This window comes from Arachis ipaensis, chromosome B6 (genome assembly GCF_059453495.1).
Source record: "Arachis ipaensis isolate K30076 ecotype BB chromosome B6, ASM5945349v1, whole genome shotgun sequence".
In the NCBI taxonomy this organism is placed as follows: Eukaryota; Viridiplantae; Streptophyta; class Magnoliopsida; order Fabales; family Fabaceae; genus Arachis; species Arachis ipaensis.
Window position 1 is genome coordinate 139,043,925 of NC_142441.1, and position 19,784 is coordinate 139,063,708.

At 36.8% G+C, this 19,784-nt stretch overlaps 2 protein-coding genes across 2 annotated transcripts; both read right to left on the reverse strand.

Annotated features, from left to right (window-relative positions):
- Window positions 1-1,946: 1,946 nt before the first annotated feature.
- LOC148562914 (inositol transporter 1-like) lies at window positions 1,947-6,863 on the reverse strand. Its single transcript, XM_088491061.1, has 8 exons — window positions 6,722-6,863; window positions 6,559-6,629; window positions 5,933-6,268; window positions 5,732-5,839; window positions 4,499-5,324; window positions 2,684-2,703; window positions 2,349-2,597; window positions 1,947-2,240 (listed from the first exon to the last, which is right to left on the reverse strand). The coding sequence occupies exons 1-8, from the start codon at window positions 6,861-6,863 to the stop codon at window positions 1,947-1,949; spliced, it is 2,046 nt and encodes a 681-aa protein (XP_088347187.1).
- Window positions 6,864-8,986: 2,123 nt separating this feature from the next.
- Window positions 8,987-10,219, reverse strand: LOC148562915 (uncharacterized). Its single transcript, XM_088491062.1, has 2 exons — window positions 9,908-10,219; window positions 8,987-9,403 (listed from the first exon to the last, which is right to left on the reverse strand). The coding sequence occupies exons 1-2, from the start codon at window positions 10,217-10,219 to the stop codon at window positions 8,987-8,989; spliced, it is 729 nt and encodes a 242-aa protein (XP_088347188.1).
- Window positions 10,220-19,784: the final 9,565 nt, after the last annotated feature.

Below are 19,784 nucleotides of genomic sequence, written 5' to 3' on the forward strand. Positions count from 1 at the left end.
ACATATTCTCACTTCATCTAACTAACTCTATTGCATATCACACATGTCACCACTCATCACTGTCTTCTCCATTAACGTTTCCCCCTTTTCTTTGGCCAAAGCTGCCAGTAAGCACGCTGACACATGTGCACGTACATATATATTGCATTTTTCATTTCTTCTCCTTTTATTTTTTATTCTTCTTCATTTCATGTTCAAACCCTAGCTTTATGACTTTTCGTGCTTTCACAAGTTTTAGGCGTATTGGAAAAAGTTGTTGATCATGTACTTGCTTGCTCAACTATTCTCTCTATGTTATTTTTTTCATAAGCTTTCTCCTTCCAAATATTTGAAACTTCTTCAAAAGTCAACCCTTTTGTCTTTGGCATGCAGAAAATCACAAAAACTATTGCAACACAAGCAACAGCCAAAAGAATCATAAAACTCACCAAGCCCAATCGCATCCACAAAAGAAAGGAAGTTAATAGACATGATGACAATTGTTGTAGACATGCCACCACATATTCCTCGAAACTCTTCAAGGTATATCTCAGTGTTCACAACCCAAGGAACAAGACCCATTTCAGGTGCAAAGAATATAATATACAAAGCCAAACCCGCAACAGCAAGCCATCCATAAACTAAACTCGGGTTGCCATGTCCTCTAACATGACATGAAGCAGAGAGTAGGATTAAATTAGTACATTTTAAATTCAATTCATACCTTCTTTTTCAAGAAATCATTGCACATGTGTTAACTAACTAGTTTTCTCTCAACCCCACACACTAGTAGTAGACACTCTCTTGACACATATTTATGTAGAAAATTTATTTGGTTCTTAAAGAATTTGTATAATTGTATCTGATTTGTCTAAAAAGTGAGAGATGAAGAGGTGGATCTCATCTTTTATATTTGTGTCATGTAATTAAAAAATTAGTCTTAGTAGAAGAGATCATTTATGTATTTATTCTAACATTGATTTCAACTATCCTTGTACAATATGACATCATATAAAAAATAAGGCGTTCTGTCCCGTTTCTCCTTTATATGGAATGTGAGAGAATGTTTTTCCCAATTCATCATAGACATAAACCCTAATTACTATCATGCATGGTGGAAGCAGAGGCATATCCAATAACAATCGAAGGACACAGTCAGTGGAAAATAGTAACTCTGAAGGGCTCGACGAACACGGGAGCAAGCCATATGACGGGACATGCTTTTGCCGTCTTCAGGTGGTGGCGTTGAAGTCGAAGACGAGAAGAAACCCAGGGAGATGGTTTTTCAGGTGTCCTATGTGGAAGGTATGTATGAATTTTCTGGTGAATCTGTCCCCATTCCCTATTGAGAGTTGAGCTTGATGAATGGCTTTTGTGCTGGGCAGACGAAGAACACTGGGTGTCATTATTTTTATAACTCAAAAAGTAGAAACAGTATTGCAACTAAACTTCAACTTATAACCCAAAAGAAGAACTAATCACAAATCCAAGTCTCCTTCAACCAGACAAATTTGGCATGAACTTAGAGAACCTATAAGTTGTTGCTTTACTAGCTCCATTCATGGTTTCATTTGACACTACGAGAATCCTTGTGGTGTTTGCAACTCCTAAACCAAGGACAACAGTTGAAGTAGGTCCAACGGGCCGTATTTGTGGGGGCCTAAATGGTGGGTTGGGCCTTGGAGTGGCTGTTGGACTTGGAGTTGTGGGCCTTGTAGTGGCTGCTGGACTTGGAGCTGATGGGGGCCTCATAATAGGCATCTTTACCCTGATTCCTTCCCTGCTAGAAGAAGCAACAGCGGCAGCAGCAGTATTGGAGGGAGTTTTAGGAGTTAATGCAGGACCTTTGCTAGATCTGGTTGCTCTCCTCCCAAGGTTGGTCCTAGGAGCTCTCCTTCCAGCAGACTAACTTGTTGAATCGGATATGTTGAGATTGGCCTACAAAAAAAAACTCTAAGTTCCACTTGTCAAGTTACTGCCTCAGTATTGATTGATATATGTACTACCTCTTCATTAGCTTCAGAATGTGGATGGCCTTGTGTGAGCTCTTGTTCAACTGCATCCATGGTCTCCTCCCAAAACCTCTCTTGCTCGGAGTCTGACATGTCCTCTAAATCCATATGTGGCAAATTTTGTTGAGTTGCTGGCTGAACATGTCCTCCATCTGGCTGACCTGCTTGAGGTGCTTGCTGTGCGTTTGCATCTTCCTCAGATGCCACATGAGACTTCTTATCAGGACAGGTTCTGGAGTTGTGCCCAACCTATGAATACAACATCATTCCAACTAACTCTGGATCAACGTCAACAGGATGCTCAAAATACAAGTGGACCCTGTTTTTATTCTTCAGTGCGGAATCACACAACTTAACCACATCGGCATCCCTTCTCAGCACCCGTAGCCCGTTAGCTAAATCCATCCCCAGCTCCAACCAATACACTTCATTATACCTAGTATAACCTAAATCCAGAAACAAACCCTCAACAAGGAACAGATTACATGTATCAACATGCACCCTGTCAATGACACTCACTAAACCATCGTTACACCTCACCACACCATCTGCATCCTTCTCTAACCAACTCCGATGGTGATATACAAACGTGATATGAGTTGCCATCTAACAAAAAACATCAAATAAGTAACAATCAGATAAATCAACACATCAAGACATCCATCAGAAAAAATTTTCACTTCATCACCAACAATATGCAAACCCCAACGAACTGATAACAAGAAGAACGAAAACAATGAATGCTTACCAAAACCTTCGTTGTTCAATAGAGATTTCTTCACCTAGTATCAATGCCAAACGTGAGATTGCAAATGATGTTAATAATTTCAAGACGCAGAGACACACGAGATGAAGAGAAACATAGACCAACACTAAGAAACTCTTCAGTTTCCCGCATCCAAAATGGTCATAGTTAAATGGAGTGTTTCATTTAAGGTTAGCCTGGTCATTTACTAGGAAATGGACAATTAGGGTTTCATGAATTAAGGGTAAACCTGAAACGGGACGGAAGGCCTTATGAGGATGCCACGTTGGAATCCTGTCTGCCACATCACCAACCTCCATTTAATGGAGAAGGGCTTACTTCACGGTTGGGCAGATTTGTTGCGTTTTTAGAAATTTCAAGGGTATAATTGTCTTTAACAAATATATATATCAGTGGTGATAAACAATTTTAGTATCATAAATATATAAACTTAATATTTTTTAATCATATATATATATATATATATATATATATATATCAGTGGTGTTAAACAATTTTAGTATCATAAATATATAAACTTAATATTTTTAATTTAGAGATTGATTACAAAAATATGGAAGATAATTTAAAAAAATATAATTTTTCATTTTTTATATATAGCAAGGTTGGTATATATAAATATATAGTATTTAAAGTAACACATTTTTATATTTTTGCAATATAATATTTTTTCAAATTAAAAATATTTATTAATATTAAAAATATTATTTTAATTTTAACACCAATTTTTAAATATTGTTAACATTGTATAACTATCATAGCCTTCGTTCTTAATAAAGTAGTTTTACATATGTGTACAGTAACATAATACGACGTTAGTAAAAATACTTACTTTTTACATTGAGGATGTGAATAGTTATCCAAATTAACAGATTTGATTATATGACTATATAAAATTAAATGTTATATAATATCAGTACATCAAAATTAAACTATTTATTTTATATCTTTGTAAAATTTATCAATCAAATATTTTTGGATAAGATTTGACTTCATTCTAATGTAATAAAATGACATTTTTTGTCCATAATAAATTAATCAAATCATAATGACTGTACATGGTCGAAAATAGCCAAGTATATACTGGGAGGAACTAGAAACGAGATCAAGAACTACTTGAGGACTAGGATCTAGAAGCACATTAAGCAAGTTGATGAACACTATGTTGCCAAGTTGAGAGTATGAAAACTAGAAAGAAAGCTAAGAGAATGAACTAAATATTAAATTGAATTGATGTTGGAAGAATGTATTAATTTACATATGAAGCTTCCTCACTTATTTACACACTAAGAGTGAAAGATAGAGAAACACATCAATAACTAACACTCAACTGATCCTATAACAAATTATCACTTCATCTAACTAACTCTGTAATGCAAACTAACTCTACATTGCTTGTCACACACGTCACTAGAGTCTTCTCCCTTAACACCCCCTCCGAAATCTCTCTCACTCTCTCAACATGTCTCAAGATTTGGAAGTGAGAAAAGGGCCATGGACCATGGAAGAAGACATGATCCTGATCAACTATATAGCCAACCACATGGATGGTGTTTTGAACTCTTTGGCCAAAGCTACCAATAAGGACACAGACACATGCGCATGCACATATATATTGCATCTTTCATTTCTTCTCCTTTTATTTTTTGTTCTTCTTCATTTCATGTTCAAACCCTAATTTTATGACTTTTCGTGCTTTCACAAGTCTTAAATGTATTGGAAAAAGTTGTTGATCATGTACTTGCTGTCTCAACCATGCTCTCTATGTTTTTATCTTTTCCATAGGCTTTCTCTTTCCAAATATTTGAAACTTCTTCAAAAGTCAATCCTTTTGTCTCTGGCATATAGAAAATCACAAAAATTATCGCAACACAAGCAATAGCCAAAAGAATCATAAAACTCTCACCAAGCCCAATAGCATCCACAAAAGAAAGGAAGCTAATAGACATGATGACACTACCAACCCAATTAATTGTTGCAGACATGCCACCACATATTCCTCTAAACTCTTCAGGGTATATCTCTGTGTTCACAGCCCAAGGAACAGGACCCATTCCAGGTGCAAAGAATATAATATACAAAGCCAAACCCGCAACAGCAAGCCATCCATAAACTAAACTCGGGTTGCCATGTCCTTTAACATAACATGAAGCAGAGAGTAGGATTAACGATCCAACCACACCTATTAAGCTACTAAGTGTAAGCTTCTTTCGCCCTACAATGTCAATAAGGTAAATGCCAATAATTGTGCCACCGGCATTAATTGCAGAAACAATGAGGGATAAGAACAAAGCCGATTCGTTTGATTTGAAGCCAGCCAATTGAATGATTGTTGGGCTATAGTACATTATAACACTAATACCGGTAAGTTGTTGGAATGCTTGAAGTCCAGCGCCACATATGAACGCAACTCTGATTTCTTTCAACTTAAATACATCACTGTATTTAACTTTGACCTTATCCTTTTGTTCTTGCTCCATGTGAGCTTCAAGAATATCTATTTCGTCCTCCAACCGAGGAGATGGGTATGTCCTAGAAAGAACATTGGTGGCCTCCTCCTTCCTATTCTGCAAGTTAAAAGTAACTAAGCTTTTAATTACTGTACCAAAACAATCAATATAAGGATTTATTTTACCCAAATTTTATAGGTGACTAATGACATAAAGTAGTCTTCATATGAAAATAATAGTTGATAATCATTAGATGATAATTTAGTTAAGAAAAAAAGTACAGGAAACTAATTTTTAGTTAGCTAACATTAGTCAACTTTAGATTTTATATTTATAATTTAAGTTTTAGGATCTAGAATTTAAGATAAACAAAATAACAAAATTGGCTGATGTTAGTTTAAAAAAAATTGGTTTCCAGCATTAATTTTAGTTCAACATATCAAATTATCTAAAAGATATTACCTATAATTTTTGCATAAAGAGAACTTCACATGAATGATCATTGATTTTATATCATCATTTACCTTCAAATATAGCCATCTGGGGGACTCAGGAAGAAAGACCATAAGAACCAACTGAATAACAGCTGGTGTACCTGCAATTCCAAGCATCCAACGCCATGTTCCAGGAACCTGCACAAATAATTTTGCTCTTAGAAAATCAAGATGGATGAAGACAAAATTATTACTATTGGTATTGTTAGCGAAAGAGTTGGGTATGCTTACTCTAGTCAAACCATAATTGATGACAAAGGAAAGAAATTGGCCAGTTGTGATCATAAGACAATTGACACTAACTAATCCACCTCTTATTTCAAACGGTGATACTTCTGCAATATACATAGGAGCAGTAACAGAGGCGAAACCTACACCTAGGCCAACAAAAAACCGGCCAACTATGATAAGAGTGGGATTTGGTGCGACGGCGATCAAGAGTGATCCTACTGCGAAACAAATATCTGCCACAATAGTGGCAGCCTTACGCCCTAAAGAATCATTAATGTAACCACCAATGGCGGCGCCGAAAATTGCACCAATTAAGGCCATGGCAACTATTAGTTCCTGCAAACATAACAAAATGAGAACATATAATTGCTGCAAAATGGCACTCTACTCTAGTCCTAATGTGTCATAGTCATAGTTACGTGAATTCACAATTTATCTTTGTTGTCGAATGCTATATATATATATATATATACATACTTTTCCCATTAAAAATTTTAAATGTGATGTATTACGTACCACCTACCAATTCTCCTACAAGAACATATTGCGTTTCATATAACTATATGGTCACAATTACAAGCTACCAAATTAAAAGAGAATGAACAAAAAGACACTCTCTTTTTTACCTGAAGAAAACTACTGTTCTTTACAACTTCAAAATCATCTTTTATGTACAATAGAGCGCCAGATATCACACCTACAAATGAAAACAAAATATATGCTATATCATTTCTTTCTTTTTTTGTAATTAATGAAATGGTAGACAATACGCATATATGTATACTGTACCAGTATCATAACCAAATAGAAGGCCACCAATACCAGCCGCAAAAGTAACTCCAATAATGTAAAAATTTTGGGAAAATGATATTCTGTGCTCTGGATGTTTCTCCAAATAATCAGAGTTTCCTACTTTAATCGATATGCACATATCAGCCACCATTTTTGCTAGCTTGCTTTTATCAACTAGTTGTAAATTGCATGTTAATGCGTGAGATCTAACATAGTTTTATAGATAATAAAGTTGTTAAATTTAAAAATTTTGTTGGATTTCTTGTTCCCTTAAAAGTCGATGGGCATATATATGATAACAACATTTGTTTCTTTTTTTAATGAAGGATCAGTTTCATGTTGATGTGAACTTGCAACTAGATTACTTTCCCTTCTTTTTATTTCCTTTCCTACTTTCCGTTATTACTCTGTCACAACGAATATGTACTCAAATACCTACATATGTTAACATGATTGCTGTCATTTTGGGTCCTTATATTAACTATCTTAATTTAGATTATTTTAATTATGTATTGATACCATTTAATAATTTTCTATTTTTGTCTAATCAAATATATTTATAGTATTCATGAGCCTTTCAAGCTATAATCGGTGGTTATGTGAAATTTATTTGCTGATGTATTGATATGTTAGTTGGATGTCTATAAAAATCTGATTCACAGTGATATTTATTATATAAATTAAATCCAAATAATTAATACATGTGAATCATAAAAATTATTTGCATATATTTTCTTGCGAGAAATGTTAAAGATAATTTTTATTAATATTAGTTAATACTATTAGCTAACATTTTATTTTTATATTGTTAGGAGTTAATTTTAGTATTTAAAATTTAAAATTTAGTACTTAAACTTTAAAATATTTACTAATATTAATTAAAAATAATAAATTTTATTGGTTATGGAACATTATTTTTTTGTTATACTAAGTTGAGTTGTGAGTATATTTCTTTGGTGGCTTTTTATAGTTGGTGAAAATTCTGTTATGTAATGTGATAGGCACTTATTACCTTCTTATTCAATGGTCAACAAATAGTATCTTCTGGTAAAAGAGATAAGCCGTGGATAATCACTAAAATAAAGATTAACTTAACTAACAACAACTCTATTTGTCATCTTTTTTTTTTAAAGTAAGAGCTCAACACAGTACAGTGGAGCGAACAGAGCTAGACAAGCAGCATACGCCTACTTAAATAACTAAATCAAACACATAAACTCCCCATGTCATCTCCGGCATAGCCATCAACAACAAAAGGGATCAACACCACTCCACTCATTAACGCTTCTCACGGTCATGTTAATGACTTCTTCAACACCTCTGCTTTGATTCTGGAAAATCTTGTTATTCTTTTCCATCCATATATTCCAAATGACCGTACAAAAGCACCTCAGCCGCTGCTTACGATCCTTCTTACTCCTCAATTCCTCTGTCCAACTGAGAAAGTGCTCTTTCATCGAACCCGGATAAGACCATTGACAACCGAATCCTGATATCCAAGCACTCCACACCTACCACGTAAATGCACAGCCTAGAAACAAGTGATATACATGTTCCAATTCATTATTACATAGCATGCATATAGTATCTTCCTGTCTGATAATTCCAAACCGGCTCAGCCTTTCCTTAGTGTTCACCCTGCCTATTAAAACAAACCAAGCAAAAAGCTCCACTCTTGGTGGAACCAAACCTTTCCAAATGGTCCTTGTGAAGCTGTAGCTGGTTACCACCTCTGGGAGTGCTTCAACCTGCATCACCTGCACAAATGAGTTAGTTGAAAAAACACCTTGCCTATCATATTTCCAAACCACTCAATCCTCTCTGTTATTTACTAATTTCACCGGTCTCAAAGCCTCATGTAATTGACTTCGAAGCTCCAATTCCCACTAAAAAAGCTCGTGCCTCCATTGGAATTCTAAATCCACTCTATCCCATCCCAAACCCACAGTCCCCAATAACGGATCCACATTGGTTTGAAACAGAGAAAAGCCTCAGGAACCGGTCTTTCAGAGATCCACATAGTAGCCATACATCCTCCCAAAACCGAGTCCGTCGCCCATCACCAATCTCCATGGACAAACTTGTAACCATCTTATCCCTTATACGTTCATTCATGATGTGCAACTGGCATATATCCTTCCATGGGCCTCCTCTTTTAGGTAGTGATTGAGTTGACAGTAGCTCATTGGGATTCAGATTATTACACAAACATACAATTTTCTTCCACAACGGGCACTCTTCCTTTGCAAACTGCCACCACCACTAAAACAACAATGCTGAGTTCCGAATCATTCCATCGCCAATTCCCAAGCCACCTAGTTTCTTTGGAGCCTGTACCATTTCCCATCTAACTAATGCCATACCATTCCTACCATATTCCTTACTCCACATGAATCTTCTCTGTAGTGAAATCAACTTCTCAGCAACAGCTTTCGGCAACTTAAATAGACTCAAATAGTACACTGGCAAATTGTTCAATACTGATTTGATGAGCACCAACTTCCCAGGTTTGTTTAGCACCTTAGCTTTCCACAAGCTTAGTTTCTCCTCTACTTTGTCCAGAATAGGCTTCCAAGTCTTCACCAACCTCGGATTTGCTCCTAAGGATACCAAGGTATTTAACTGGGAGAGTGTCCCCTTTACAACCCAAAAGGTTACACATACGTTGTATCCACTGCTCTTCACAATTAATTGGAATCAAACTTGACTTATCAAAATTAATACAGAGGCCTGACATCAACTCAAAACATCACAGAAGTCGCTTATAATTCTTAATAGTCTCCTTTTCTGGTGGGCAGAATAGAATAGTATCATCAGCAAACTAAAGGTGCGACAATTATATGCTATCCCTACCCACCAACAACGGTAATATATGTCCATTCCTGATCGCCTCTCCAACCATTCAATATAGCACATCCACAACCAATACAAATAAGAAGGGAGAAAGCGGGTCACCTTGTCTCAAACCTCTTTCCATTTTGAAAGGCTTAGATGGTGACCCAATATCAATACTGACATAGATGCAATGGCCACACACTCCATAACCCATGCTCTCCATTTATGCCCGAAGCCTTTCTTTTGTAATACCATGTCCACAAAGCTCCATTTGACTCTGTCATATGCTTTCTGGAAATCTAGCTTGATTATTGATGCTTCCTTTTTTCTCTATTTAAGCTAGTTTACTGTTTCACATGCAATAAGTGCCCCATCGTGTATTTTCCTTCCCTTGACGAACGCACTCTGAGTCTCCCCTATTAACCCTGGCATCACTGATCTCATCCTCCTGACTAGCACCTTTGAGATGACCTTGTAGACGCACCCCACCATACTAATAGGTCTCAAGTCTTTGATCTCCTTTGCGCCAACGAACTTTGGAGCCAATGCCACCCAAGCAATATTGCTATCAGTCGATAACCTGAAAGAAATAAAGTACCCCATCACTGCTGTGGTAAATTCAGGTCCAATCTCATCCCAGCATCTCTTAATGAAGTTCATGTTGTACAATCACAGCCTGGCACCTTAGAGGACTCGCAGTCCCACACAGTCTCTCTGATCTCCTCAGCCGACGGCATCCTCTCTAAGGTCACAGCATCTTCCTCATCTATCTTTCCTACCAGACCATCTCTAAAGCCCATCATTGGAGTAGGTTCCTGATGATATAATTCCTTGTAAAACTCTCTTATGGCTATCTTGATTCTCGCTTGATTTCTGACCGTTCTACCGTTTATCACCAGTGTATCAATCTTATTGTTCCATCTTCTTGCTGAAGCCATATTGTGAAAGTATCTTGTATTTTTGTCCATCTCCTTCGCGTGCCGAGACCGAGACATCTATTTCCAATGCATTTCCTTCCTTTCATACCATCTCTCATAACAAGTAACCAGCACCTTTCTTCTAGCCTCCATCGTGGTATCATATACTCCATTGCTAACCATATCATCAACTCTCTTGATTTCTTCCTCAAACTTTGTGATCTTACTGTCCATCTCCCCAAAATTAGCCTTGTGTCATCTTGATAAACCACTATTTTATGGTTTATCTTGTGCTAATTTGAGTGGTTTTTATCAATTCTTTACTCACTTATTCATATAATTTGCATGTTTTACATTTTCCTTCCTAATTCTGTGCTTTGATTAAAAACATGCTTCTTTGGCCTTAAAATTGCTAATTATTAATCCTCTCTTATTACCATTCGATGTCGTGATATGTGTGTTAAGTGTTTTCAGGATTTATAGGGCAGGAATGCCTTAGAGAACAGAAAGGAATCATGCAAAAGTGGAAGGAATACAATAAATTGAAGGAATTGCTAAGCTGTCCAGCCTGACCTCTTCGTACTAAATCTATCATAACTTGAGCTACAGAGGTCCAAATGAGACGGTTCCAGTTGCGTTAGAAAGCAAACATCCGGGGCTTCGAAATAATATATAATTTTCCATGGTTGCTCAGTAGATAAGCGGCACGCACGCGTGCATCTGTGAAAATTCAGCGTATCAGAATTTTCCCCCAGCGATTTCTGGCCTGTTTTTGACCCAGTTCTTGGCCCAGAAAACACATATTAGAGGCTGAAGAGTAGGGGAATCATTCATTCATTCACACAACTTTCATTCACATAATTTTAGGTTTTAGAAGTAGTTTCTAGAGAGAGGCTCGCTCTCTTCTCTCTCTAGGTTTTAGGATTCTTAGCTTTAATTCTTCTCACTTTCAGATTTCTATTTTACTTTATTTTAGTTTTCTTCTACTCTTATTAGCTCTAGCACTTTAGTTATCTATTTTTCTTGTTGATCTCTTTATGTTGCTATTTTATTTTATGGATTCTCATGTTAGATTTGATTCTCTATTTAATGCAATTTGAGGTATTTTATATTTATGATTGCTTTCTTCAATTTATGTTATTGATACTTTTAATTGGTTGTTTAGGTTTTATTATCTCTTATTAATTTCTATGTCTTTATGTTATGCCTTCCAAGTATTTGATAAAATGCTTGGTTGGGCTTTAGAGTAGATTTCTCTCCTTTTGGCTTTGGTTGAGTAATTGGAGACTCTTGAGTTATCAAACTCTTTTGTTGATTGATAATTGAAAGTTGCTAGTTGATTTGGATCCCTCTAAAGCTAGTCTTTCCTTAGGAGTTGACTAGGACTTGAGGAATCAAATTGATTCATCCACTTGACCTTCCTTCGTAGTTAGAGGTTAACTAAGTGGTAGCAATGGACAATTCTCATCACAATTGATAAGGATAACTAGGATAGGACGTCTAATTTTCATACCTTGCCAAGAGTTTTCTTAGTTATTAATTTAATTTCTTGCAATTTACTTTTCTTGTTCCTTATTTCAAAAATCCAAAAAGATACTTTTCCATAACCAATTATAAGTACACTTCCCTGCAATTCCTTGAGAGACGACCCGAAGTTTAAATACTTTGGTTTAATTTTATTGGGTTTGTTTTAGTGACAACCAAATTTTTGTATGAAAGGATTATTGTTGGTTTAGAAACTATACTTGCAACGGGAATTTATTGTGAATTCTTTACTAGCAAAAATCAGTTCATCACATCTCCCTAGAGGTATTGTCAGTGCCTTCAACTTATCTGTAAACTGTATCTCCCCCAAACCTCTCCATTTCTCTTTAACCATACTGAGAAATCCATTATGTGTAAACCACGAATCTAAACTTTGGAACGGCCTTGGACCTCCCCTCAGCTTTTTGTCCTCCAGTATTATGGGGCAATGATCTGACAATCCCCTTGGCCCCCTCGTAACCGAGTTTTTGGAAACGCTTCTAGCCACTCCACATTAACCAGAGCTCTATCTATATGACTGCAAGAGCGACCTCGAAACCATGTAAACTCGCGATCAGTGAGTGCCAAATCTACTAATTGCATATCTTGTATCCAGTTCTTGAATTCTTCCGCTGACCGAGGTACAGTAGTTGCACCTTTTCTTTCCTCCACATGTACTATCTCATTAAAATCTTCCATAAAACAACAAGGGACCTGACATAACCCAGCTATATAGGTTAGCTCCTCCCAAACATGACACTTCTCATCTCTATTATGAGGACCATAGACCAATACAAAAGCGCAATGGAAACTACTCTTTAAACATTACTTCTTTGACACACAGCCACCTCTCCCCCTTATAGCAGTTATTCATTTTAAACACTGATTCATCCCATATTAACAGCAGCCCACCAGATGCACCATCAGAGCCTACATACTCCCAGCCTAAATCATCTCTCCCCCATATTCTGGCAACATCAAACTTCGTCACAACCTATCTTTTAGTCTCAATCAGGCCTAACAGATTTAAACTATATTTTTTCTTTAAGTCCTTCACCATAATCAACTTCCCGTCACCCCGTAAACCCCTAACATTCCATGCACTAAAATTTATTTAAAATTTTTTGTACACACCTGTTTTTTTTTTTTTTAGGTCTGCACCGTCTCATCTTTTCCTTCTGCTTTGCCACTTTCTTTTTGCGAGCTATTTCATCATTTTGTGCCTGAAGGATTGCCATAATGACATCCTCTTCATTATACAATATAGCACCTGACTCTTTGGCCAGCTCCCAAGTCCTTCCGTTTTCCAGCAACTGTTTCCGCAATTCTAAGCTCTGACTATCACTGTCCTCTGCTTTATTAGTGACATCCTCGTTCCCAGGATGATTCCTTCCATAGCCATCATCTTCATGTTCAGCAGCCACCATTCTACCATCACAACCACTCCTCAATATTAATCCTCCCTCCGCAGCACCCCCCTTATATCCTCCACCTCCGTCGTCATCCACTCCCTGTTGCACCACCTCGCCATGACCTGCATGACCATCCATAGTTGCTGGTACCCCTGTCCCGCCCGTAGTCGCACTCTCATCATCCTCAACAGCCGCATCTGCATCAGTTCGGACACCTTCTCCCACCGTGCAGAGCAATCGGCTTCGGATGTCCCCAACCAGCCATGTCTCACCGTTTCTTTCGCTATCGGTCGCGTCGCCCTCCCCCTCGAAGAGGAACTGAGCGTCGCTACCTTCTGCTGCTCGTTCTGGAAAGGAGGACCCAAACCCAGGCCTCACTCTGGCTACCCCACCCGGCTCCTTCAACCTTGGCCCAGCTGATGGATTCGCAGCTGTTGAGAACTTTGGGCATGCCAAGGCCATTTTCCCCTCCTCCAATATGTTATTGCATCTGGCCCACGACTCACTTAGAGAAGGAATTTTTTTTGCTTATTATTGGACTTCGTTCGCAGCCCATTTAACTCACATGTTATTGTTCCATCAGAGTCAGCCACGTAACTCGAACCGCATCTTCCCCCAAAATTAATGCACCTTCCTTGATTATTGCCAGTTACAGATTGAACCGTTGCACTATTCTCGTGATCATGATTTCTACTGCCATTACTGCCATTAATTCATTCATTTAAAATTAAGTCTGCGATTACGATTCTGCCCTTATCTTCTTCCTCGCTCCGGTTTACCATCATCGACAACTCTTCGTCTGGGTTCCTCCATGCAAAGCTTCTGTTCCCTGTCTCTACCTTGTAACCATTCCTGAGTTCCTGCTTTTGTTAACATGATTCCACTCTATACCTGCCCCTTCATTCCTCCTGTTCGCCGTACAGTGCAAATTACACGCCTCATGTCCTATCTCATTCACTAGAACATCAAAACCCCCCGCGCCAATTATTATATGGATCCATTCTTGAATCACATCCATTACACAAGTATCAATCTAGACCCCTCCTACAGTGAACGAGTTACACAATTCCGTCTCTTTGTCACATCCAACCACTTCTCCCCATTGACCTCCTATCGTTCTAGAAGTGTTGATTGACCATGCATGCAACGGAACCCCAAAACATTCCAACCATACTCTTCGAGTTTCACTATGTTCCGACTCCTCCCACTTCCATACACTGTGAAACAATTGTAGGAGCATGTTCATGTTGAATGTGTATGTCTCCTTAGTATCGAAGACATTATCAAAGGTTAAGAGCGCTTTGTAAGCTCCCATTTCCCGAACTAGGACTACATTTGGGATGTTTTTTGCAATCATTTCCTTCAAAGAATCAAAATCAATAGGCTTCGTCGTGCCCCCTTACAAGGCTTCTCAGCAGCCATTCCAAATTTTCTGTCACAGCTTCTACTTCTACCTTCTTAGTCCAGCCATTTTCCATTTGGGTCTTTTTCAACCTCCTTCGTCCTTGGGTCCCGTCCAGATATCAAAGGATCATGCTTCACTACCATCGAAATTGTGACATCACCTCTATTCCCATTGGTTATGTTCCCTGTTCCCAACATTCTTCTATATTTAGCTTCTCCCACAGATACAACTTTACCTCTCAGCCACAATCGATTCATTTCTGCTATTGCTTTCAAAGTTCCTCCTTTTGTTGTGTACCGAATAAAAGCAAACATATACATGAATCTATTTTTCTGTTTCCGGGATAGATATATATCATTGATGCATCCCGTCCAGTTGAATAGGCAGAATAACGCCCTCTTTGATATGTCTTCTGGGAGGTTACTCACGAAAATGGAGAAGGATTCATTCTCTAACCGCCGATACTCTTCTCGATTCCAAACCCTAGGATCCTTATCAAGTTCCTTAGATCTACCCCTCCCTATGTTTCCCACCCACACACTCGCTCGCGCTCGCTCTCTCTTGCTCGCTCTCATTCTCGCTTTCTCTCTCTCTCTCGCTCAACAAGAGAATAATTTTTTTTAATGCAAGTGTATGATTTTAGAGTTATTTGTCATATTTTTATTTGACGGTCAACGAAAATGCTATCATTAACCATTGAAATTGTGGCATATTTATTATTTAAAAATATAACGTTAGTCAATAAATTACGACATGCACATATATTAATCATGTTGTGTTCTATATTAATTAGTTTAAATTAACGATAAACATGAGATATTTAATTCTATCCTTCCGAAACTAGAGATATTTTCCTCTTCGAATAAAAAATTTTAAGCCACGTGTTATAGTTTATAACCATTCATCAATTTTTTTTATCCTTTTTTATTATATTTTTTCTCTCTTTTCTTAAATATTTGTGATAACTAATTGGAGAAAAAATCACTCTTCTTTCACGGTGTATATAAGAATTAGTTCCCAAATTAGTATTTAATATGCATATGAAAAATTATTAGATTTTACAATTCTAGGAAAGAAATATATTATTTTGACAGAAAATTCTGTTTTAAAAATTGTAAATAATGATTAAAAATTAATAAATATTATTTAAAATAAGGATAAAAATAATAAAATCATAAAATTGAAAAACACGGTTAAATAATATTTGCATTCGAAGATACTTTTACTTTAAAAATTTTATGCATTGAAACTTCATTATTGTATTAGGATATAATTTATATTTAAATATATTAAATTTTCAATGAACTAAAACTTGTAACACCCTACCACATAGAGTTTTACACCTAGAATGTAAAACAGAGGTGACGAGGTGCTACGACCTCTAAGATAGGATATAAATATATATAATAGTCGAAAGAATGTAGTATACTAGGAGCCTTGAAGGATTGGTCAAACAAAATTTGTGAAAATAAAAAGTGCAACGCTCAGGAACGTGGTTACTTGCGTGCGAAGAAACCGATAGTCAACGAACATAATGTAACAGAAACTAGGGGTAGAGAGCCAAAAAGATACAAAATAACAAGCTCCTAACTCAGCTTGCGAAGCTAAGGCTGGCCAGAGAATATTTACATACATATATACATATATCAAAGCCCAAAATACATAAATAAAATCCTAGCTCTTCATTAGCCTCTAAGAGGAACAAAATAACAAGTCAATCGAAGAGAGTTAAGTATATGTATATACATAAGCTATATAACAAAATAACAACTCAATCGGAACAAAATAACTACTTTGCTTCAGAAGTCCAAACGCCTAGCGAGCAACCTCTCGACCTGCATCTGAAAAACACAACACAGTATGGGGTGAGAACCAAAGGTTCTCAGCATGATAAAGGTGCCATGCACATAATATATAAGGTCCTGGGAATGACAGAGGCAATCCTACAATGCCGACCCTCAAATTATAAAACTTAAAGAACTAAACAGAAACCATAAATCAAGGTGGTTCTCTAAGGATTTCTCAACTAAATCACCTCCTTAAATCTAGCTGGAACTTAAATAGAATCCTCAATCTCTCCGCCTTTCCTCCGTTCCCCCATCTCCGGTAATTACAAAGACAGACAAGCAGACAAAGCAAGCACAGGTAGAATACAGATAATACAGATATCAATTATGACAATTAGCATATTATACTCAATTAGGCAATCTAAATTAATGCACAAACAAGCCATACATACAAATGCATATGATGCATGCCTATCCTATGGCCGTTGATATCAACTGTCAGTTACGTAGCCATCCCGACATGTTCTCAAGCTCAAAAATAGACCATGGGGAGAATCCCCAAGCTGACATAGGGAAGAGAACGCCCACAAGCTTAATAATATACATGGGATGAATCCCAAGCTGACATGGGGAAAACAATACCCCAAGCTGACATGGGGAAGACAATACCCCAAGCTGAATGTTATCCATGGAACGAATCCCAGGCTGACATGAGAAAACAACACCCCAAGCTCAATAATAACCACGGAAAAAATCCCGGCTGACATGGGAGGGAAACGCCCCAAACTCAAGTTATTCAATCGTTTCTTACAATTTATCATTTCCAATCTCACAGTGATTCACGTCTCATCTCATCATTCTCAATTATTCAACATCATTAAGATTCATGTCTCATCTCATCATTATTAATGTCACTTTACTCTCTCAATTACCTCTTATACCATTTTTCTCATCTTTATCGGTTAAATACCATCTCCTCTAATCACTTATTACCTTTTAAACAAATCTTTCTTCACTTTCAAGTTACCACAATTTCCTAACTTCATTCTATGACTAGGCCTACTAACAATATTTAGACTAAAGAAATGAAAATAGAAATCTGGAGGTTCAAGTTTGAGCTTTAAAACACAAAATTTATTTTTGGTGAAAACAGGGCCACGCGTACGCATGGGTCAGGCGTACTCGTCGGTACGCGTTTAGGCCAAGACGCGTACGCATCCCCTGATTACACGTACGCATGCAAACCAGGCAGTAGCGTTTGTCTGCGAAGGGGGTATATGCGTACGCAAAAATTCCATGTCACGCGTATACGTGGGCCACGCGTACGCGTGAACATGCATTTTTCCAAAAATTTCACAAAGTTTCAAAGGTGGCAGAATTTTAATTTCTAACATCAAACTTCCGACGCACATAACTTTTTCGTTTTAAATCATTTTTCATCCGTTCTTCGAATGGCGTAAACTTCACATATCCAATTTTTATAAGAAACAAGTTTGAAATCACTTGGAGGTCCAGAAGCTAAGTTATGGGTCACCAAAGTCCAGCCAAAAACCAAATTTCACAAAAACCTCAAAACCTCATTTCTTTTTAAAGCTCATTCCAACCCAATCCATCATACCTATAATCATCACTATAACTTACCCTTAACAATATCACAACAATCTTTGCAATCCTACCATTTATCAACTCAATAACATCTCACTTCAACCTAAACTTCACAAGTTGACAACAAACACCAACATATCAATCTATATATATACATATTGCCATGGTCACAAGTTCTTCAAACATCATTACATCATCATTCATTATTCCAATACTAACAAAATCAAGTGAACACCACACATGCTCACTTCATATCATTATCACTAAACATTCAATACACATAATCATTCCAGCTTACCCTATGGTTCTCTAGCCTAAGTTTTCACACGACATTATATATTATATACGCGAAACCTAAATCATCCCTTGGCCGATTTTCACGTTTGTCCAAGGCAACCCACTAAGCCAAACACAGCTCCAAGGCCCAAAATCACCAAAGCATCAACACTAATCCTCTACCAAGCCTTTTAATGCCCAAAATAAACTCCAATATATGTATACACACCTAATTTCACATACCCATATATAAAATTCAATACTCATACACTAATTCAATGAATTGACTAGGGTTAATAATTCTTACCGTACCCACGAACCAAGAGAGCCAAGTCCAACAAGCTCCACAAGCTAGATTGAACCTAGAGAACCAAAATCAACAATTCCTCAACTTGGATTCTCTTTAATTTCGAAAATTGAGGGAAAGAGAGGTTGGGGTGAGATTGAAGCTTACCTATAAAATTGATCCGATAGAATCGTAGAGCTCGACACAGTGGACGCGTGGCCGCAAACGGTGCGGCGATCGGAGCTCAGATGGAGAAGATATGTTGAATTGAAGTGAAGGTTAGGGTTGAAAGCTTTTTCCCCCTTCTTCCTTTGTTGTGCAGCGTAAATGAAGAAGAAGGAGAAAGGGGAAGCTGGCTCATTAAAAGTGAATGGCCTGAGTTAGGACTTCGGCCCGATTCGCTTGGTTCTCCCCATTCGGCCCAATCTTAGGCCAAATTCTTTAAAATTAGTATCAAAATTCTCGTTTTAATTTTCTCTATCACATTAAACTATCAAATTCCATTTTCTAATCACTTTGGTTAATAATTAATTTATTCTCTAACTATTTATTATTTTCTCGGGGTTTACAAAACTACTCTAAGGCGACAAATATTTTAAAATAGGAGTGTAAGTTCCGTTGAGTATAAAAAAAATATATTTTGAAATAGAGGTGTATATTCAAACTCTAAAATGATATATAAATTATGTTGAACAAGAATATCAACATAAAAAGATTATTTATAAATAGGAAAAACACGCTAAACTAAGATAAAGAAAAGCTAAGTGAGGAGCACTGAACCAATATATACAGAATGCAAATGAATATGGCTAATATTTTTAACGTAAAAAAGAAAAAAAATAATTAGTATTAACTCAGAAATACATATTGGTCAATAGTCTATAATAAATAAAAAGTGCGTCTAAAGCTCAATTAAAATAATTTTATTAATTATTAATTTATTATAAATAGATATAGCATAAATGTATTTTTTTTAAAAGATATTAATACTTTATTAATTGAATAAGGTAGAA

What these genes read in the sequence shown, in the direction of transcription:
- LOC148562914 (XM_088491061.1), bottom strand. Translation starts at nt 6,863, where the DNA reads ATGTGCATATCGATTAAAGTAGGAAACTCTGATTATTTGGAGAAACAT. An exon ending in TCAATTATGGTTTGACTAGA is followed by an intron (nt 5,840 to 5,932) that starts GTAAGCATACCC and finishes TTATTTGTGCAG; the next exon opens with GTTCCTGGAACATGGCGTTG. An exon ending in GAGCATGGTTGAGACAGCAA is followed by an intron (nt 2,704 to 4,498) that starts GTACATGATCAA and finishes TCTTGTTATCAG; the next exon opens with TTCGTTGGGGTTTGCATATT.
- LOC148562915 (XM_088491062.1), bottom strand. Translation starts at nt 10,219, where the DNA reads ATGAACTTCATTAAGAGATGCTGGGATGAGATTGGACCTGAATTTACC. An exon ending in CACTTATTGCATGTGAAACA is followed by an intron (nt 9,404 to 9,907) that starts GTAAACTAGCTT and finishes TTAATTGTGAAG; the next exon opens with AGCAGTGGATACAACGTATG.